Genomic DNA, 24,573 nt, shown 5'->3' with positions numbered 1-24,573 from the left:
GCATGAGTAGCCAGTGCGAATAATGTATAAAGTAAAGTAGACCTGAAATAGCCCACTATGGGCCTCAGGTGTCATTGAAGTTAAGGCACAACAATTTCCTGATCAAAGGCACGACTGTCACAATGGAGTCAACATTGCGCGCAGACAGTCTTTGCTTTCCAAGCAAGCTGGCTCCCACTGGAGCTCGAACCCCAGTTCAGTGCATTAACCACTAAATCATCATTTAATGTATTCTACAGCATTTTAAATTAAATTATCAAATCATTCACGTTCTCCTTTTCAAAATTGAATTATGAACCCGTTTTTTGTTGTATTCTGACTAAAAAACCATTTGCATTCTTAAATATATAACTAAACTTCAGGTTTAACAAGAACTATAATGAAAGCTTCTTGTGCTAGAAATTAAAAGTTAGAAGAGAATCATTAAATTTCAATTATAGACGCACGACATATGTCATAACAAACAAGTATCAGAAGTATTCTTGCAGAAAAAAAAGTGATGCTTTTCATTTCAAGTACAGACCATTTCATTTTTGTCAAGAGTTCTACAATAGATGGTTTGTACCCTATTTTAATTCAAACATTTTAATTCGATATTAAATTCTTCCCTTGTTACATTTCTATTACAGGGTGCGCAGCCAAATTATTCGACAAGAAATAAGCACCTTTTAAGCACTTCTCAAGAACTCAAAAAATATTTTTGATCACTTTAAAAAAATTTCATAATCAGGCAGGGTTAGAAAGTTTTTGATAATTAATGGTTTTATCTTATTTTAACCATCATGTCAAAAAAAAGAAAAAAACCTTTTGGCATTGTTTTTGACAATTGTCAAAAATAATGAAATTTTGAATCATGTAAAACGAATGACGTTTTCCTACTCTACGGACTGACAATACGTCGAAAAAGATTGGGGTTGAATTAATTGGGAATAGAACAATGTGAACTGCGTTTTCATGCTCATTTTGAAAAAGGGAAAATCAGGCACTTTTTAAAAACACCCAATGAAAAAAGCACCTTTAAGTTTTTAAAAACGCTACGCACCTTGTGTTAGAAGCTTATCCCCCTCCTCTTCAAAAAATTCAAACATACTTATATTTTTGATTATTTCTTCGCACATTTAAAAATTATGCAAAAAAAATCACATAAAGCTTTCATTTTTCAATGCTTTCATAATTGTTTTATGTTAATAACCTAATTATTTAAGCTATATAAGTTAATCCTTCAAATATTAAAAAAGAAACAAGCAAACTATCAGCATAGATTAGTATAGCATAAATTAGCATAGCATTGCATAAATTAAGATAGCAAACTCTGCTTACGGACATTTTCTGAATAATGGCTTGCGCTTGATCGTATTTTTTTTCCTCCTAAAAGTTTTATATGCGATTGTATATAAATAAATATTGCGTGCAGTTGAGCGTAGAGCGATTTAAAGAGTATAGTTTTCGAATATAGGATCAGTTCCGCAAACATGGATCTATTGGACCAAATTTCGATTGATTCAATTCATTCTCTTCACGTTGCGCCATTATTCTTTAGTTAAATATAATTCTTTTATCGATATTTAAAATATTTTTATCAGAAAATTAAATGGCAATAAAGAAGTCAAAATAAAATATAAAAAAATAAATAACGATTCACGATAGAAATACAAACTTAGCAATCATTTCTTCTGAACTAGTGAACATTCCTTTTCGTTCTATTTAAAATGTACCAATCAAACTGTCAATTTCTCAATACATAATTTGATATGAATTTTTTATTTTGATTGATTTATTGTTGGTGCAGCGTTGGAAAATGTTTTGTATTAAAGTGAAACATTTGTTTTCAAAATATTTAAATTCTTCGCAAAACAGCTTAAAAGAGGTTAAATCGTTGAAAAGAGAAAGAAGGAATACATCTGCTCTTCACTTAAAGATGAAAACAGATTATACTGTACATAATTAAAGTTTAGTCTGTACATAATTTGCGCTTGCAAAAAAACAAAAACACGGATAACGTTCAACTTTATTTCTTCAAGTTGTTTAAATTTTAATTGTAACATAATTGAAAAGCAATGCTTTAACATCTCTTTCTACCACTTATGGATGAGACTTCTTCAAAATCTTAAAAACCAAAATTTTGTGACTACTTTCTTTCCTAATAAACCTTTTTATAGAAGATGATTTTTCATTCGAAGAAGTTCATCTTCTTACTCAAGAATATTTTCAATAAACGAACTAAATGGATTTCGAAATAAATTTCGCTTTTCATGGAAAACTCCGGAAAGTATAACCTAAATTCATATCTAAAGATACAAAGGGTATTAGAAATCAAGTATTAGTACTAGAAATCACTCTATAACAAAAAAATCGACGCACCAAGAAGGAGTTGTCCGATTGAAACGAAAATTAGTGGATAGGAAGACAATGTGCAGAATAGTAAATGATTAAAATTTCAGAACAATTGAATAATTCATTGCAGAGTTACAGTAACAAGTTCAATAAGTTGTTGATCCGCCTCTAGCCTGGATACAAGCCTGAATATTATCGGAATTTCATTTGTACTAAAATATAAAACCCCTAAAAAAAGCATTTAGAAGAAGGAAAAAAATTATTCATTCATATTGAAAAAGGTATCAGGAATTGATTTCGTATGTAAGAAAAAATTTTAATTATGAATAACTGTTTCTCTTAGATCTAAATAAGAGCGAATTTGAAAAACTATTGCTTGGAAGTGAGCCTTGATTTGGTTTTTATCCTTTACGCAGAAAAAGGCACCTGTGTTTCGTGTTGATTTCATAACCATAAATTATTATTATAAAGCTGAATACAATATTTTTCACTTATTTTGATCTAAATTAATACAAAATAATGAAAAAAGTTTGAAATATGCGTCAAAGGGTAAAAATTATGAAAATCTCCAAAAGGAGGAAATTTGGGTTGAAAATCACTGTTCTAAATATCATGCAATCCTTCCTTCCCAGAAGTATTGTGAAATATGGACCTAAACTGACTTTTTCTTTTTAAGTCGGAAGAAAACCAAGGACTCTATTAGACAATTAATCAGGTAAGTTTCGTATCTTTTAAATTTAAAATAACATTTCAACTGTAGGTTTTAATTTCTGTTTGTTTCATAAATCCGATGGCAACAAACTATCTATGCGCATGCAGTTTCATTTGTATCTAAAATAAATCAATAAAAAATAGATATGACTTTATTACTATTCTTTTAATAGAAGATATTAAGTTTAAAAGTTAAGAAAGGAAAAGTTAAGTAAAGAAAAGTTAAGTTATTTAGAAAAACCGAAAAAAATGGCGGAAACTGGACGAAATAGACGATACTAAAATTGACCAATACAAATATTTAGCAATTAGCATTCCAAGAATCATTTAGTTTCAACAAACAAAATTTGATATAGTACCAGAAGGTTTGAAGTTTTTCACATCTACTTCAAATTATTTATTTCTGTTAACAAATTTTAAAATCTATGTATCATATTACCTAAGAATCGATTTGAGTATTCATACTATTTGATTATAAAATTTAATATGCTATTTGCAATTCACTACGTGATTTTGAATAGTAATGATTAGTTTGCGATTAGTCAATTTTATTTTATTTATAAAATTTGATTATATGTTTTAACGTGTCTTAATATAGATGAAAAATTTGATTAGATATTTTAAAATATCTTAATATAGTTTTATATATTTGATTATACATCTTAACATGTCTTAATATAGTTATAAAATTAGATTCTACTTTATATAACATTGAAAGAAACTTCAGTTTCTGTCAATTATTAAAAAATTCATAGCATTTATTTTTTCTAAATTAATTTATTTATTTAAAAATAAGGCACTTAATAGCTTAAAAATAAAATATATTAATTAAATAAGATTGAAATTGTAAATTGTTTTAATACATGGCACTGCTTTTTCAAAAAAAAAAAAAAAATTCTATTTCTCCCACTTGACTTTGAAGAAAACTCTTCCATGGCAGTTTTTTCCATAGTTTAGGAGAAAATTGCCAGTGCTGATTAAAATCACATATATTATATGATAATTATAATATTTAAACTTATGATTATAATCATATAATTATAATTTCTTTGCTGTTTTAGATAAGCAATTGACAACAATATAATTGAGTGGTTTAACAAAAAGGGAAGTAAGAAAATGTAGCTAACAATTGTAATCCAACTCAAGCTGATTTGTAATCCAAATTTTAAAAATTTAATTAAATTGTAATCCAAATCAATGTAAAAATAATTACCGTATTTCCAAAAATCGATTGAATTTTTGCATTTAAATAATTTAATTGCCAAACAAGCTCTCATGATTTCATCGTGATTATTCTATTTTTTCCATATTTTTTTCTAAATAAATAAATATATTGCGTTTTGAAAAAGTGTGAAAGCTTCTTCAATACGAATTCGAATAAATATTCCGTAAACGTTACTTTAATCTATAAAACTTTTATTTGATGCGAAATATAATATTAATAGTCTATAATCCTTTTAAATAATTTAGTATTTCAAACTTTTTCTTTTCAGAAAGGAAATAATTTCAAACAATGACCACATAGTATACAATAATATCAAGGAAACTAGACAACCTTGAATATAAGCAGAAAAAAAAATTTATGATGATAATGCTTATTAAAATAGTCGTTATCCCAAAAGATACAACATTTTCATAGCATTAAGGCTTCGTGTTCCTATTTAAAGTACCGATATATATATATATATATATATATATATATATATATATATATATATATATATATATATATATATATATATATATATATATATATATATATATATATATATATATATATATATATATATATATATATATATATATATATATATATATATATATATATATATATATATATATATATATATATATATATATATATATATATATATATATATATATATATATATATATATATATATATATATATATATATATATATATATATATATATATATATATATATATATATATATATATATATATATATATATATATATATATATATATATATATATATATATATATATATATATATATATATATATATATATATATATATATATATATATATATATATATATATATATATATATATATATATATATATATATATATATATATATATATATATATATATATATATATATATATATATATATATATATATATATATATATATATATATATATATATATATATATATATATATATATATATATATATATATATATATATATATATATATATATATATATATATATATATATATATATATATATATATATATATATATATATATATATATATATATATATATATATATATATATATATATATATATATATATATATATATATATATATATATATATATATATATATATATATATATATATATATATATATATATATATATATATATATATATATATATATATATATATATATATATATATATATATATATATATATATATATATATATATATATATATATATATATATATATATATATATATATATATATATATATATATATATATATATATATATATATATATATATATATATATATATATATATATATATATATATATATATATATATATATATATATATATATATATATATATATATATATATATATATATATATATATATATATATATATATATATATATATATATATATATATATATATATATATATATATATATATATATATATATATATATATATATATATATATATATATATATATATATATATATATATATATATATATATATATATATATATATATATATATATATATATATATATATATATATATATATATATATATATATATATATATATATATATATATATATATATATATATATATATATATATATATATATATATATATATATATATATATATATATATATATATATATATATATATATATATATATATATATATATATATATATATATATATATATATATATATATATATATATATATATATATATATATATATATATATATATATATATATATATATATATATATATATATATATATATATATATATATATATATATATATATATATATATATATATATATATATATATATATATATATATATATATATATATATATATATATATATATATATATATATATATATATATATATATATATATATATATATATATATATATATATATATATATATATATATATATATATATATATATATATATATATATATATATATATATATATATATATATATATATATATATATNTATATATATTTGTTCAAAATGATTAAAATGATTATGTTCAAAATGTTACAAAGGAAAATTACAGACATACAAACAAAAAAAAACTGATTTAAAAAAAGAAGAAAAAAAAGGATGAAATTTTTTTTTAAAAAAACCGGAAAATAAAAGATTTAATCTTTTCATCAGCCCACACGATTATATCCGCAAAAAAGAGTGCTTTCTGATATTGTATCAATATAGCCAAAGCGAAATATATTAATACAATAGTGTGAGGAGCACTCAAAAAATTACAACAAATAAAATTTTAACTATATTCAGCTTTATAAACGTATTTACACATAAAGAAAATGAAACAAACGGCAGAACATTCGGAGTGATGAAACATACGCCAAAAAAGTAAGCAAAATAAAAATTGATAAAAATTCATTTCATTCATACTCAGTTTAACAATTCATACGTCATTTTGCCTTAAATTGCAATTGGGTATACTATAGCCTACGTCACAGGTTGTGTTATTCCTACTAAATTTAACTAATAAACAGCATTTTCTGCGAGCCTAACTTCAAGCCACAAATAAACAAACGAAGTGTTTGATCGTTTAAATAGCTGCTCGCCAGATTTTATTGCATTATAAAGAAAAGTAATTGATATTCGATTTTTGATTAATATTTGATTTATGTGGATAGTGGCATAGAATTTAGCATTGCGTCATGGTAAAGGTTATTCCTACTAAGTGGAAGTAGTTGTGTTTTTTTTATATTATACCCAATTATCAAGAATTTTCAATTGTAAATCTGGAGTGCATTAGATTTCATAACAAAGTAAAATAAAATAATTTCGCTACTACTTATAATTTTTTTTAAAGGTCGATGTTACAGATTTCTCTTTGCTACTTCTTCTGATATTTTTTGGCACGCGTCCTACTTTACAATAAAAACATATAACATACATAATTTACGACACGCAGCATATATAATTTATCACGTGTAACATATATTATTTACGATTTATAACATATAGAATGCACGACAAACAACGGCAAACAACACAACATATGCAATTTACGAGCTATAACATGTATATTTTACGACATATTTTCATTTTAATTACATTTCTACTCATTAGAAATACATAATTTATAATAGATATTTTTTCTTTTTGTTCTTTGTTTTTTTGTTTCTCAATTTAATCGTATTTTCTTACAATAAAAATACTCAGTATTACGACATATTTTTTTTTATCTATCGAATCATATTTTCGCACATTAAAAACTTGTAGTTTACGATAGATTTTTCACGAATCAAATCGAATTTTTTGCACATTAATACATAGTTTACGACGCAGATCTCTTATCTATCTAATCGAATATTTTATTTATAAAAAAAACATTTAGTTTAGGGACATAGTTTTTTTTATCAATCTGATCGAATTTTAAATAAACACAATAACAAGTAGGTAAATAAAATGAAGTTCACGATGATAATAAGGTCCAAAATTAGACACTACAACCTGAAAGTTATTTACGAGGTAACGCATCTTATTTGCGCACGTCGCTATATCTTATCTTAAGTTCCTTTTGCAAAAATACCAGAAACTTTATTTTGAGTAAGCTCTTTAAGTTCGCATTTATGTAACTCTTATTCATTTTTGGTCTAACTCCCGTCATACTTTTTTGGATCGAAAAAAAGTTTCAATTTTTAGGGGTTTTTATTATTAAGAATTTATATTTTAAAGTTTCACCATTAAGTGATTAATTCATGTTTTAGCGAGACTTTAAATTTCAAAAATACCCTTTCTTGATCTTAATATCAATAAAGGTTCAGATGGAGAGTAAAAATGAAAAAAAAAATGCAATAGGAGACGGAAAGAAAATAAATACTTATATAAAGCATTTGTATAATTTTTTAATTAGTTAACATTGAATTTCATTATAAATTATATGAATTTGGAAAAACCTTACCTTAAATTGTTTACAATCAAGAGAATTTTATGAAAATGCTGTTCGAAAAAGAAATTTAGATAATATTTTTTTTTTTTTTCTGAAACAGAAGGAAAAAAAAGACGGAACACTCTGAATAACTTTTGATTTAAAGATCAGATTTTCACGTACTTAGAAATCAAACTTAATGGTTCAAGGGTATAATTAATGCAGACGATATTTTAAATTAGTTACGAAATCAGACACATAAACGCACTTTCTATGAATAAACTTATTTTTTTGTCAACGGATTTAGATTTCTGACCCTCAAAATATGGGGCAAAACCGTAATTTGTAAAATATTGTCCCAATAATTTAGTCTGGAGTGCGGTTGAAAGTTTGTATCCCTCCTTAGAGTTAATTTTACTTTTTGCTTATTTTGCTATATCTCGAAAACTATTGAAACGAATTGGAAACTTTTTGCACTCAATTATAAAATTCGTTTATCCAAAAATAATTCAAAGTAAATAAATAATTTTTAATAATTATTTGTAATATTTTGCATTTAATAATAGTCGAAAAAAAACTTGAATTGTAACATTACATGTATTAATAACACTCATTAAATAATATTAAAAATTAAATAAATTTGGTTAAACCTTACCTCAAAAAGGTTGTAATTAAGAGAATTTCAAGCAAATGCAATTATAAACAAAAGTTTCTATAATGCTTTCATTTATTATTTTCTTTTTAAAAAATGTACTGCTCACAAAAAAAGAAAGAAAGAAAATATGCTGAATAACCTTTGATCCCCTAATGATCAGATTTTCACGCACTAGGACTCAAACTAATTAGTTCACTGGGGTGACCTCAAATATGCTTAATACTTAAGGTAGATGTTGTTTTAAGCTACGAAATCAGAAAGATAATCGTACTTTTTCTGGATAAACATACCTTTTCTTTAGTAAGATTTGGATACCTGACTGTTAAAATATGGGGAAAATCACAACTTGGAAAATATGGTCCCAATAGTTAGGTCAGGCAAGCGGTTGAAAGTTTGAACCCCCTTAATTTTAACTTTACTTTTTGCATTTTTAATAATTAATTAGAAAAAAAAGTATCGCCACTTAAGTATTGTTTGCTACCTTAATTTTGATTTTTATTTTTTCATTCTTTATTTTTTTATTCGTTTAATTTTTAATTTATTTATTTTTTAACTATTTATGTATGCTATATCCGTTTTCCCATTCTCCAATAAACCGATGTAGAGCACTTACTACCTATATTAAATAAGTGCTTAATAGAACAATGTACATCAATGAACAAAACCAGATGTTCTAAAAACAAAACATATGATTTATAAATGAGAAGTAATTTAATTACGGCAAAACATTTTGTTAATTTAAGATAATCGAACTTTAAAAGTGTAGAAATCATAGACAGCTTTTCTCATAACAACTTTTTTTACTAACTTATTTTCAACGTTTCATTTATGAACGTTTCATTAATGTTATATTGAAAGAACAGTCAACGATATAAAAAGTGTTAAAATCCGGAAAATATTGTTTTTTTTTTTTTTTTTTTTTTTTTTTTTTATGTAGCGTAACGCATTGTGAACCAGGACAGAAGTGCTAAATTGTCCATGTCCGAGAGCTCGTGGTTCCGAACCCCGACGGCCGAAGACTCCCCGTGTAGTAAATAGTGACTGCTGTACGTTAAAACAGTCGAGTCGCAAAGTCCTCCATGTTCCCAGAACAAATCAATACCTCTAGGTGTACTGGATAGGAGATCGATCATTCTCTGATCCAAGTCAAAAATTACGATCTGTGTATGTATGAATGGGTCAGCCCTATAAACGGGTGTGACGTATGTGTGGCTGAAGACGAATTCTTCCGTAGATGGCGCCACTGCAAAACAAGAAACGCAACCTCTGCCTTAAATTTAGTCGGTTTCACCAAGCAGACTGGCTAGTGTGGCAAGTGACATTAGAAACAACAACAACATAGTTTGACAAAGATAAATGTCATGGCAAAGTTTTGCTAGTAGAAACCATGGGAGGAAAGTGCTGAAGCTAGGATGGAATGTACCCAACACCAGTGTAAATATGTTAGCTTCCCCTCATGAAGATATTCTTTGTTCTGTATATTAGGCTGATACCTAAAATGTAGCAGTCCTGTAGTAACAGTTGCTATCTGATGTGTTGTATATTTTCTGGTTTACAAGAAACTAAAGATTTCTTTTTCAAAGTACTAATACAAATGGAAAACAAAACTCAGTAGTCCTGTAGTATTTAAGTTTAAAAACAAAGATAAGATAGATAGATAACAAAATGCCATCCACAATAATAATACATAGAAATTTTAAAAATGAAGTACTTTCGCTAAGCCTAACTAAACAAAAAAAAGAGTGTGTTTCTTATATCTTGGACCAGTGAGAGTATTGTATCAAGGGACGGCCAAAGATACGTGCAACAGGTGTTTCAAAAGGTCAATTAGCATAAATGTAATGGACATAGCCACGGACGGATTGTTAAAATTTTCATGTTCTCAGTTAATCTCTAAATTTTTAAAATAATGAAATTAAATACAATTTGGTATTATTCGCTAATGATTCATTTGATTTATAACAGCTAATGTAGGCTGATAAAAAAAAACTTTATTAAAAATTTGTTTTAATTGCGTAAATATCCAATTTCAATCAACTTTCAAGTCAGACAAGACTTCAAAATTTGTGTTATCAAAAACGCAACATCCAATGCTCCATAGTGCAACATATGATGAACTAAGACAAGTGTTCCCAGTTTCTTACGACTACTGAACCCTCAAAGATCGAGCGTCTTATGACTGAACCCCAAATATATAAGTAAAATTTATTACCAGCAGTGATCATATTAATCAAAGAAAGACTATTACATATTTTAAAAATATTTAATGTGAAGAAAAAAAAAATTTTTTTTTTCAATAATCGTTTTATCAATAAAACTCATAAAATAATAAGTTTTGTGTCTAACAATAGAATTCGTAGGCCTGAAAAGCTATTTCGAATAGTTCTGAATTTGTTTTTTGTGCATAAAGTAGCTGGAAATGAATAAATAAGCTGAATTATAATTTTCGAAAAAGAAATCTTATAAAATTTGAGAATAGCTATCAGAGAAATATAATTCGTTATTCTTTAATTTGTTCATCTTATTTTGAATCGAAAAGTTCGACGAAACCTGCTGATACAATTTTTAATAAATTTTGTTTTACTGGAATTCGATATAATATAAATAATTTTATAAAATTTACCAAAATATCAAATACACATGCTTCAGAGACATGGACTTAAACAAAAAGGGAAGAGAAGTTACGACAACTGGAGAAAAAGATATAATTTTGAAATATATAGGATCTTTGATGGCAATGATATCATTAAATCTATTAAATTAAGTTGAATGAGATGGGCCGGGCATGTAGTGAGAATGAGCCCAGAACGAACAGCATTGAGAGTCTCTAATGCAACCCCCTCCAATAAAAGGCCAAGAAAGGCCCAAAAAGAGATGGAAGGACAGTGTGGATGAGGATTTTGCCATCCTAAAAGTAAAGAACTGGAAAACAATTGCTGGGAGAAGGGCAGAATGGGAAAAGCTTCTGAGGAAGGCCCAGGCTCACAAAGGGCTGTCGAGCCAATGCTGATGAGGATCAAATACACACAATTCACATCACACAATAGAGAACAACACACAAAGAGAGACATCCATGCCCAGAGCGGGATTCGAACCCGCAGCGATTGGCTTCGCAGTCAGGCACACTGACTGCTCGACCGTCTGGCCGGCTAGATATTAATATAATTGAGGTTTAAAAAATAATTCCTGAACTGAAAAAATTTAAATCAAGTGGTGATCCTCCAGGTAGCCCTAGGGTTTAGCGGAACACCATTTGGAAACAGCATATGGTAAGCAAAGGTATAGCACTATGTTGTGCAAACGATTTCTTGTTTTTTACTTCTTTAAATAAAAAAAAACTGTATTTCTAGCAAAATGTCTAACTTTTTTTTTTTTTTACTAACGCGAATTTAGCAGTAAATTTAATAATTCAACTGTGAAGGATTCTCATATTCTTTCTAACTAAATTTTTCCTATTACTATTCTTGTCAAAAAAAATCTGAGTTAGTTTGCTGTCGCCTCTTTTAATGAGATTGTGAATACAAATGCAAACTATTCTATATTGGGGGGGGGGGAACAAACCTAATTCTATATCGTACTATATATTGTATGTCGTAGTTTATATTGTATATAGCACTATATACAATGCTTAAAGATCGGGTTTTCAGGGGGGGGAGGGAAATGGAGTAAAAATTCAATATTTATTAACTTGTGAGAAAATGGGTTTCACAGTTAGAAAAACTATTAGCATAAAAGTTGATTACAAAGAAATATTTCGTTTAAATTTGATGCAAATTTACTAAACTACCAAGTATGTATCTATATTTCAACTTGATGACAACAATATTTTTACCACTTTTTTTACTACGCAGTTTCACTCTTACCAGATTTTTAAAATTAACATGAAAAAATGTTAGAAATTAGAAAATGAAAATTTATGATTTAACATCTAAATAGTTTATTTATCTTAATGAGTGTCATTGGCGGGGGATATAGAGTATATGCCCCCTCAATAAATAGAAACCTCTAAAAATCCCCCTCAATATTTCAGGCAAATAAAGATAATTTTAGTGAATTATCATCGATTTAAATTTTTTAAAGTTAGAATCACGGATGAAATAAAAATAATTAATCTTTTCGCAGATATTTAGCACATTTAGGAATTTTTATTATTTTTTTTATGTGTGAAATTTAGAGAACTATTGTGATTGTGTCATTTAATTTCACCCCCTTTCCTTAAAAAATTGGACCCCTACGACATCCATGATCTTAACTGAGAAGCTTCGGTGACATATATTGCACATTCACATGAGATCTAGGTTTAAGAAGCGACCCATATATTAAAAACTACAGTTTCAGAAAATCCGGTTCAATCTTGAACCATAACATCCATACATAAAAACATAATACCGATATAAAAACCATAAAATGGAGCAATTTTATCGTAACCTAAATTAAATGTTAAATTGAACCATGTTTCTATTCAAGTTAAATCACAAGTAATTAAGTTTAAAAAGTACCATAAAAATAATACCTCCGTATAAAGGTTGCAGTAAATTTGAACGATACTATACTTTAATATATGCTTCAATATTTTTTTAACAGTGTATTGTATAAATGTAACATTAATTAGAAAAAATTTGAACGTATTTTAAAAACATACCTATTTTTCTTTCCAACTCTTTCCGCTTCGCTGGTGAGGGCTGTCCACACATATTGCTTTTTTGTGTCATTCGAATCACCAACTAACACTTCAGAATCAAGAATCGATACGGCGTCCCGATCTGCTACGTCCGTGCTGGACAAGAAATTTGACAGTCCTTTAGAAAAATCAGAAAAGCTGATTCTTCCATCACGATCGTGATCCAAATCCTCAAAAATCACATCGGCGTCATCAATCGAGATATTTAGGCGACAGCACAAGTCTCTAAATGCTTCCCGATCAGCAGATCGGGTACCATCCGGATCACAAGATTTAAAAAATTGCTGAAGTTGAGCCGCCATGGCCATGAGTTTTAATCTGTAGCTCTGCCAAGTAATGGGCTCTAATAACAAATGGAGAAAACACAGTCTTGTGTAACTGGAAGATATAGACCGCGACAACTGAAGATCGTAAAAATGCTAACAAGAAAAGATAAATTTTCCAAAATTTAACATAAAAATAATTATGTTGGATAAAAACAGCAGCTATAACTGATGATTTAAAAACTTCTTAAATTCACTTAATAAACTTCTACAGTAAATTTCACTTCCAAATTTTCTTTTTCAAAATTCTGGGTGTGAAGCAGTACCTCATTGTTGCAATCGTCAGATCTTCTGTAACAGAATCGTAAATCGTTTGATAGAAACCGTTTCCTAAGAAATCGTTTGATAACTTTTAAATTTAATTATTGTTCATAAGAACAAAATGGAATTTAAATAAAGTATCCGTTCCGATCGTTTAGTATTCGATGTATCTGCCTTGCAATAATTTTTATTAATCGAAAACTTGCAATAATCCTTTAGAAAAGCCAAAGATGGAAGCAGACGATTTGAAATCAACAGCGCCATTTTTGAGTTTTTTCGAAACTAATGGGTTTTTGAATTCCATATTTTTAAGAATCATTTTTCAAAACTGACACAATTCCTTATCTTGTGTCATCCTTGACAGAAGCATGTAGAAGTGAAGTTTGCGTAAACCTGTACCTGTACTACTGACGGTGATTCTGCGTTTCTTGTGTATCTATTCCAGCTGTTTTTTGCTTGATGCGCAAGGATTCTGAATAGCTGGGTCAATAGAAACACCTGCCGACATTCAGAACAGGTGGGCGTGGTTTAGTCTGCAGTTTATGAATCATATTGTTTTCATCAGTCTCTTTTCATGCTGTTTTATTTAACGAATTAAATGACAATGTTTGATTGATTCAAAATTGTATGTATTGTAAAATTGTAGGTATTATGAATATGGTTTTCCAATAACTGCACAGAATACAAATTTATAATACTTGAACCAGTACGATTTAATTCATGTGAGTAATATCAATAAAAGCAATTTTAAATATTTTTAATACGTCTTTAACTATAGCTTTTGTTACTTGGTTAAAAACTTCATTCGCTTCAAAAATATGTAAATAGGAGATAACAGTCGACATGATGCAAGCGCTCAAAAACAGGCTCTCATTTTCAAGACTTGTAAGTTGTGAATAACAGGAAACTAAAGTAATTTGATATATAAAACGAAAAGTTGCCAACAAAAAATGCAAATATAAAGGTGAGAAACAAAATTAGAAAAACCGCAGTAACCGAGAGAAAGAAAAAAGATGAGAAACAGAACAAGCATTTACCATGCATTTGGAAAAGTGGTGAGCAACTAATATTATTAAGGGAATCAGCATTCATATGAATAAAATATTATTCCAGGGCATCAAATTGAGCTGATGTAACTGGAATGGAAATAATTTTGGCATTGTCGAAATTGATTGTTGTAGTTGTAGTTCATTTACGTCCCACTAGAGCTGCACAATGGGCAATTGGCGACGGTCTGGAAAGCATCCCTGAGGATGATCCGAAGACATCCCATCACAATTTTGATCCTCTGCAGAGGGGATGGCACCCCCGCTTCGGTAGCCCGACAACCTACAAGCGAAGTCGAGCACTTTACGGTAGACCAGTTTACCGAGGACCAATACCGCACACCCTCGGTCTCTACGCAGACTGATCCAAGTGGTCACCCACCCGCACACTGACCGCAGCCAGTGTTTGACTTCGATGATCACCTGGGAACCGTGTCTTAGCGATTAGTCCACTGCGGTACTTGTCGAAATTTAAGTTATGCCCATAATCCCAACAGCTGAATTTATGCTAAAGATTAACAACAATTTGTGAAAATGAGTACTATAAAAATGTCGATTGTTATTTCCTATTTATATATTTTTGAAGCGAATGTAGTTTTTAATCAAGTAATATCTCACCTCCTTAGTTTCTTAGGATTATTTATTTAACAAAAAGCTTTTGCGTTTAAGGCAACATAATGGAATTTTGTAATCAAAATTTCAACTTTACATCATGTAGCTAGAATGCATAAATTCAAATTGAACTTTCGTGCCCGAACACAATGAATATGAATCTTCCCATTGACCGCTACTCGCAGAATAATCGTCCTTTTATTGTCGAATAGAATCTATCGTCAATCAAAATTTCGATCACTTTCCAAATAGTGATAAGAAAAGAGGCTCTAACTGCACCCCTGTATCGAATGACAATACAAGATTCAATCATCTTCTGATCACTACAGGCAGACTTATATTACTAAATAGTAGATGTATTAAAAATCTGATCATTTCAAGGTAGAGAATTAAAAATTTTACTGCATCTCAGTGTATGAATACACAAGTTGTAGTGGTGTCCTGCCCGTTACAAGAACTTATTGCAAATCGACTCTTTTTGAGAAGAGGGAAAGATTGCACTGATATCAACCAGGGCTAAAGAGAATAGAAGGGCTGGTTCACTCCTTTGAAGAAACTCTATCCGCGCCAATCCTCCGATTATCTCTACTGACGTCACTTTGGCGCAAAGCTCGCACTTTTACTTCAAGAACAGAGCGTTCGGCCTTTCTAGCTCTAACTAATATTGGAGCATTTCTTTTTGTGACATATTCTAAGACAATTGTTATTTCCTATAATGACTTTCCTCAGTTTTTGCCGTGAATTTACAAAATTTTAAAACTATTAACGAAATGCCAGTTTGCGCGATTGCAACTTGCAAAAATTCTGATAGAAAAACAAAAGGAAAAAATATAATTTTCCGCGTGTTCCCTAAAGTAAATGAACAACGATGTAAAGAATGGATTCCGAAATGACACAGTTAATATAAAACAGCAATACGTTTTTTCTATCGTTAAGAACTTATAAAAATTCGTTATCTAAATAGAAACCGCCTCGCTACTTCATAAAGAAAGGCATCTTAAATTTAAATATCTATCAACAAATGTAAAATTTCTCATGTCATTATGAACCTAAATTATTATTTTGTTTCAGTAATTAGCTTTTAAGGTTGATGTTTCCTAATGATTAAGTATGAACAAATTGCTATTAACGGCTTATTTTAAAATCGGGGATTCTAAATTTAACTCAACTTATTGTATAAAAGAATATGTAGATAAAAAAGTGTCGATATATGCTTTCATTTTTCTTTATAATTAAAGCTAAAACTGAACTTTTTGAAATAAAGTATTTATAGTGTCATTTTCGCCAACTAGTAAAATATTTTTATAAGTTTAAAATGGTATTTTTTTAATATAATGGCCAAGAAAGTTTCTTAAACTATGTTTATGAATGGAAATAATGTGTTATTACGCAAAGTTTGAAAGCTAATAACCAGAAAAAGTCTAACTTATTTTTACAAAGAGAAAGATGCAAAGTTATCATAATATCTTTGCGTGCGCCGAGATCTGTGGACACAGTGACGTTATGGGGTGGGAAATCGTAGCGTCAGCGCTAAGAGCGGAGTGAACTAGCCCTTCTATTCACTTTAGCCCTGTTTAAGATGAGTTTCGAAATTTGAAAAGGTTCATTAACGAGAAAGGTGATTATCACGAAAAACGTGTTATCAGACAAGGAGTTTGAAGGAACGATGTTCAAATAAGAAGAACGGAGAGTCAGAGATCACAAGTTCGAAAGACCGCCGGAAGAGGGAGAAAGACGAAAATTATTCAGAATGGAAAGTTTTTAAGCTCTATTAGATGTGTTCTTTCTTTAAGTGTATTTGTTACGATTTTTAAGTGTATTTGTTACGATTTTTTGTTGTTGTAGTTCATTTACGTCGCACTAGAGCTGCACAATGGGCTATTGGCGACGGTCTGGGAAACATCCCTGAGGATGATCAGAAGACATGCCATCACAATTTTGATTCTCTGTAGAGGGGATGGCACCCCTGCTTCGGTAGCCCGACGACCTGCACGCGAAGTCGAGCACTTTACGGTAGAACAGTTTAACGAGGACCAATACCGCACACCCTCGGTCCTTACGCAGACTGATCCAAGTGGGTCACCCACCCGCAGACTGACCGCAGCCAGTGATGCTTGACTTCGGTGAACCCGCTAGACTCCCACTCAATTTTTTCTCATCTTTATTAAATTAACATACCCCACTACTTAATTTCGTCAATTTTGTTAGATCGGAGGTGCGTGCCACAGTGCACAGGTACTCCGTTGCCCACTAAGTAACACCCCTCGCCCTTGACTTCGGTGATCTGCTGGAAACCGTGTCTTAACGATCAGTCCACTGCGGGACTGTTACGATTTTTATTACCCTCATTATGCAAGCGTTTCTGATTGGATACCAGACGTATGCTTGTTTATATAAGACAGATCGCGAAAGGATTTGTTTTGGAAAGAGAATGGCACAACTATATCTGTGTTATGACATGGAGTGTAGAATATTCTCCTTAATTATGTTTTTCCGAAAGTTAGTGATGTTCAACTAGTTATTTAATTCCTTGCTTAATAAAAGTTCTTTGTAAGTTCGCTAGGAATTTTCCACTACGCACTTTATTTTAACATGAATTAGTTCCCAGTTATTTAGCTGTAAATCATAATATGGCAAAACACTACATTATGTGCTCCGTAATGATTACCTTAAATATATATAATTAGAACCATTTTAGAAATGAGGTAAAAAAAAATATACATTAGGCATATCAAACTACAATTTAAGTGGGGGGGGGAACAAAAATGCTATTAAAATCAAGCGAATTACAACTAAGATAGGAAGACTGAAAATATAAAAACAAATTAGGTTTGCAGAACTGAAATATTATTAGAAACGCCTCCAGGTTTCGTAAGACAGCCCAACTGGTTTTGATGTTTTCATCCCTATCTCCCCCTGAAGAATTTTTTTTTTCTAATATGCTTAATTTCTTTTACTTTATTCTTGATAAACATAAAATACAACGAATAAAACAACAATTACAAAACGCTGTATGGCTATAGTACACTCTGTCACAGTAAGCAATTTTGAGTTTCGAAAGCAGTTTAAAATTTTAAGAAATGTTTAACTCCTTCAGGACAGGCCAGAAAAAAAAAATAGAAGTCCCAAATCTCAAGAGTGCATGTACTTAAGAGTACACATACATACAAATTGAGAACTCATATTTGCGTTCACGGACTCCTGGAGTCAGAAAGATTAGTCTCATATGATACTATAGGGAAGAATCAGTTGATTGAGTTCATATGTGATCATGGTCTTGAAGGGGTTAAAGTGAAATTTTATAACCGTCGTTGAATAGACGACAAAATTTTGGGTTTACGACTTCCAATGTTCCATTCCGTAGCCTTGTAATTTTGAACCCAATCCAGAAGACAAAAGAACTCCTGGATCAAGTACTGGTAGAAATTTGCCTTCATGGAGGACTTTTTGATAGAACTAATCCGCATTTCATAGAGAGGTTAGTCTCACTGCAAGGGAACTCTAGCCCATGATCCGTCTATCACTGAGAATATTTTACATGTGCTGTGGTCGGTGTGAACCGGGTGCGGAATACGTATCGAAAAGCCATTGCTGGGATTTGAACCAGGAACACCTTATTAGGAGGCGAGAGCTCTATCTCCTGAACCACCACGGCTCGTTGCTAGTAATTATAATTAAACAAAAATATCATGTTTTACTTTTCAAAGCAGCAAGCATACAATGCACGTTTTTTTTAAAAAAAAAAAAGGACGCCATAACATGGGAGAAGCTTTTTGTCACAAATTTTCTTTCACCTCCATAACTAGTTTAAAGTTTAGAAAAAGTTCAGACAAACCTGGCGTAAGCAAAGCCGTGAAGTCTAAATACGTAAAAGAAATTTTTAAAATATCAAATTGAAAATAAATTAAGAGAAGGTAACTTAAGATTAAGCAATGGAGAAGTTCTTTTCATAAAATTTATTTGTATTTTTTTTAATCAAAAATTGAAACCTCATACCTTACTCTATGTTTGCCTAAACTAATTTTTACTTTCTTAATTAGTAATGAAGGTAAAAGAGAATTTGCGACGAAACAGACATGACAACTTTTTTCCTTAAAAGAAAAAAAGTCTACTTTTAATGCTAAAAAAAAAAAAACTTTTTAAATGCCTTGATGGCTGACGTAAAAAAGATTTGAAGCAGCATCACAGCACAGCAATTACTTAATTTATTTTTAAGTTCGTGTTGTGTTAAAGGCAAGAATTCATAAATAAGATGAAATGGTTTTCAGTAAGATTTGTTTATTTTAACACCTATGAACTTCACAATAACTACACATATACACACTCCTTTCATACCAAACATATTTTACACAAATCAAATGAAACATGGAATCAATGAACATACATGATGAAATGCATAACCTTCCTTCAAATCTTAATATATGAAGAATACCAAACAAAAAAAGGCGATTTAAATGAACTAAATCATATTTATTTCTGACTTTAATGTACAACCAAATAATTCCAGATCTATGTCACTCTACACATCACAGTTATTGCACGGGAACTAAGGAGGCAAAAAAAAATAATGACCTAAGTTCCTCTCCCTACTTTTTTTCGAAATGCATGATTAAAAAAAAAGCAGGAGGCAGAAAAATAAACAAAATAATAAACAAAAATATGAAATTTAGTAGTGCAGTACTTTTACAAGTGTCTTAAACTTTTTACAAATAACATTTATAATTAGATTATTTGCACTTTGTAATAAAAATAAAAGCTATAATTAAAAAAAAAAAAATTTAACTGACATAAAGAAATTAACCGCCAATGAAATCAAAGCTAGAAAAAAAAAGGCTGAAGTATAAAAAGCTTGTTTTTCTCATTTCTAAAGCAAATCTTTTTTTCCACTTCAATATACAGGGTATTTTGTAATGATTGCTCTTAATATATATTTTAAGTCTCCAGAATCAAAAATGAAATTAGAACGTATCCATGTTAGGGATAGGAAACTAATATTAAGGAAGAAAAAACAACACTATCAAAATTTAAGATATCACAATTGAAAAATGTAGGACTAAAAATATCAAGACCTGTTTGATTGGAAGAAAGAAACAATGATTATTGGAGACACCACTAAGTTTGATCACACAACCAAACTGGTTTTGACATTTTACAATCCACCTTAATCGTTAGTGATTTCACAGGTTTTAATAACGAATTTAGTTTTCCCTTGCTTAAATATTAACTTGTGTTCCTTAATGTATTATTCAGCTTCATTTCTAACAAAGATTCTAAAAAATTATATTAAAAGCAGTTATTACAGATCATCCTATATATAAATCGAGAAAATATGAAATTTTTGTACAACTTAACATTAAAAAAAAAAAAATTAACATTTCTTTTAGCTAGAAAGAATTTTTGATATTGATTCTGTTTTGCTCACAAATTATAAAATGAATCTGTAATTAAAATACACATTAGGTTCCAATCATAAAAACATACTTAGTTCATCCCCACTTTGTTAAGCACTTAAGTTCTACTAATATGGTTCATACTACTTATAATAATTAGCACCCAGATAAATTTAAAAGAACCAATAATCTGAATGCAAGAAAAATGTAAATTATTAAAATTTAACAAACAGCTTACAGGACCACAAGGGACTACACAATCATCTGATATGCTAATAAATTTACTAACACTTCTCAAAAGATGCAATGAAATGTAGTTGCATACCTATTGCTTGAAATCCACAAGATAAGCTCAGAACAATTCCTCGTTGCATAGCAAGTACAACTTATTTCCAGTTTCATGACAATACTAAAGGGCTACAATTATTTTATTGCAGTAAAAAATAAAAGCCACACACTTGATTTAGAATGTATCACATAAAACTAGCCCAAGTGATACACTGGAAGATACATCTAAGGCTAGTTTTGTATGACACAATTCCTAAAGATACTTCCATTTAAAAATAAAACATATAAAAAAGTGTCAGTTAAAATGAGAAATATTAGAATAAAAACTCGCTTTAATACCAATCATGAAAACGTTTCCAGTTATGAATCTCGTTTAATAATGATCTAAAAGATCAGTACAATATAAAACAAGAACTATAAAAAAAATGAATAAAATTTGATTTTTCGTGACTAATAAAATATGATTTTTAATTATTATAAAATTGCTTGCTTTTGTTAAGTTAAAAAATTTTTATGGTTGTAAATTATATTTGAAATATGCTTTAAAGTTAAAAAACATAATTTGAATAAACTTTTGTTAAAGTACTAAAATATAATTTTTAATGATTAAAATAGAATGCTTGCTTTCTGTAAACAGATATTTTTTTATGATTGAAAATAAAATCTGACTTATGTATTGAAGTAAAAAATATAAAATAATTTGAAATAGCGATAGCAGTTATTTTTTAAAAAATCTTATTTATAATTTGCAATTAAATTGCAAATGAAATTTAGCACTAATTCATCAAAAAAATCAGAATTTATAATTTAAAAAAGCATTGTTTGACCAAATCATAATTCAGAATCTTTATTTTTTAAATATGCTGTTTTCTTTAATAATATCTAAATATTTAAGATAATTATATCAATATGATTATAATGACTATTTCAGACTAAATAAAAATCATTCTATAGAAACCAAAACATAGCTTTTGAAATTATATTAAAAATAAGAGATGGTAGAATACAGTATTAGAAAAAAAAAATTAACTTTTATGCTTACACTGCAAAAGCAATAATGAATTTAAATATAAATAAAGTTATTTGATTTCTTTCCCTTAGCAATTGAATGTATTTACAGATATATATTATTAATATTCTTAGTAATTTTTTAATTAAAAAAATGCTTTTTGAAATTATGTTCTAACTTTGAATATGAAATATATAATTATAGTTAGTTCGAAAAAGCAAAAATAAAATTTCAACTTAAATTTAAAATAAAACAAATACCTTTTACAATATTTATATATATATCCCTGATAATATTTAAAGTCTAGCACACAAGACATTTCATTTAAGAGAACTAAAAAGCACCACATTTATAACAGGTGAGATTGCAGGCACTTGCTTACACAACTAATACAAGTTTTACCTTCAAAATAGTGCTTTTCACGAAATTGCAATTCTTTGACACAATCTATAGCAGATAAATATTATTTTTGACCGTTATAACCACAAGCACACATGACTTCAAATTTTTGATATCCATAATTATAAAATACTGATTAAAAAGAAAACACTCTTATATGAAAAAAATTAAATGTTATAATATCAACATAAAGATAATAATTACATATTACAACATAATTATAAAATATTTTTTAAAAGAAAACACTCAGATATGCAAAACATTACAAGTTATAATAATAAAATCAACATGAAGAGTATTTAACATCAAGAGGATTCTTTTGATTTGACATAACATATTTTCTTTGATAAAACTAAATCATACTTGTTACAGTAAATTGCATAGCTACCAACACTTAAAATGCACAAAGGTGAACATGGTTGAAAAAAAAATTTTTTTTTTAAAGTAAGGAAATTTTATGTATTAAATAAGGAAATTTTATATTTTAATAATTATAAGTCAGGAAATTTTATATGTCTAGGCTCATTTGAGATCACTATCGAAGCTTTATAACATGGTGCTAATTGTAATAATTACAAAAAAAAGTCTGGGCTCTTTTCATAACAGCTAATTTAAAAATAATTATTTTAGAAATTAAATGGTTAAAAAAAAATAGTTTTTAGAATTAAAAATTATCCGACATTAAAATATTTTTATTTACTGATAATTAGTTCTAACTTGGGATGGACAGAAATAGAAATAACACTATTTTTCAGTTTGAGAAAAAATAAAGTTTTACAAATGCTATTGAAAATATTATACAATAATAGTAAGGATTTTTTTCTCTCCCAATCATTACAAAAGAAAGAAAAAAGATAAATTATATTTTATAAATTAAACTTCCTTTCCCTCCCTTTAGTTTTTACATCAGTAATGTTGAAATAATTAAAATGAAATAGTAATTTTAAACAGTGATTGTGGTTGGCTACAGTAATATTTTAAAATAAGCATACTTATCCCTTCTAGAAAATCAAATTTAGTTCATTAATGTTCGCACTAGACAAAATTCAAACAGGGTGCGTAGCCATATCTTTGAATCAAAAATAAGCACTTTTTAAAAACTTTTCAAGCACTTTACAAAAATTTTCAAGAACTCAAAAAATTCATACTCAATCAATGATATTATTGAAAAACAAAAGCTTTTTATAAACAGTTTTTGCGTTAAAAAAAACCCAAAAAGAAACGGGCGTCAATCGAAACAATCAGTACTTTCCCACATCACCGAGTGAATTCAACTTGACCCTGAACTCAGAACAAAAGTACCCTTACCCCCTACGTCAAAAAAAGTTTTAGAAGTAAAATAAAATAAACAAGAACAAAATTAAAATAAATTAAAAAGAAAAACATTTCATAAGGATCTGATATTCTCTATCCGAATTGGAGCACTCGGGTTTCGGTTTTAAGTGTGCGCGCATGCGCATAACGTGGGTACGACATGAATGATTACGTAGCAAACTCCCCATTTTTCGTGAAACGCATCGCATGGGATCCACCAGATATCACCGAAGGGAAAAAAATTATTCGGAAAAAAGCACTTTTTAAAAACGCCAGCTGAAAAAGCACCTTTAAAAGCTTTTAAAAACGAAATCCCCAAAAAAGCACCTTTAAGTACTTTTTACAAACGCTACGCACCCTG

General features: G+C 27.9%; 1 protein-coding gene across 2 annotated transcripts in view; it reads right to left on the bottom strand.

Annotated features, from left to right (window-relative positions):
* Window positions 1-14,627, bottom strand: part of LOC107452689 (ras and EF-hand domain-containing protein homolog) — a 52,363-nt gene extending 37,736 nt beyond the window's left edge. The window contains exon 1 of one of the 2 annotated variants that reach the window (XM_043046936.2): window positions 13,532-14,627. In XM_043046936.2, the coding sequence (XP_042902870.1) occupies window positions 13,532-13,878 (347 nt within the window). In that variant the 5' untranslated portion in view covers window positions 13,879-14,627. The remainder of the gene's footprint in view (window positions 1-13,531) is intronic. The other variant, XM_043046935.2, reaches the window with a different exon arrangement.
* Window positions 14,628-24,573: the final 9,946 nt, after the last annotated feature.

This window comes from Parasteatoda tepidariorum, chromosome 9 (assembly GCF_043381705.1).
Source record: "Parasteatoda tepidariorum isolate YZ-2023 chromosome 9, CAS_Ptep_4.0, whole genome shotgun sequence".
Classification (NCBI taxonomy): domain Eukaryota; kingdom Metazoa; phylum Arthropoda; class Arachnida; order Araneae; family Theridiidae; genus Parasteatoda; species Parasteatoda tepidariorum.
Note: the sequence above shows the minus strand (reverse complement) of the source record. Positions and strands in the feature narration are given on the sequence as shown.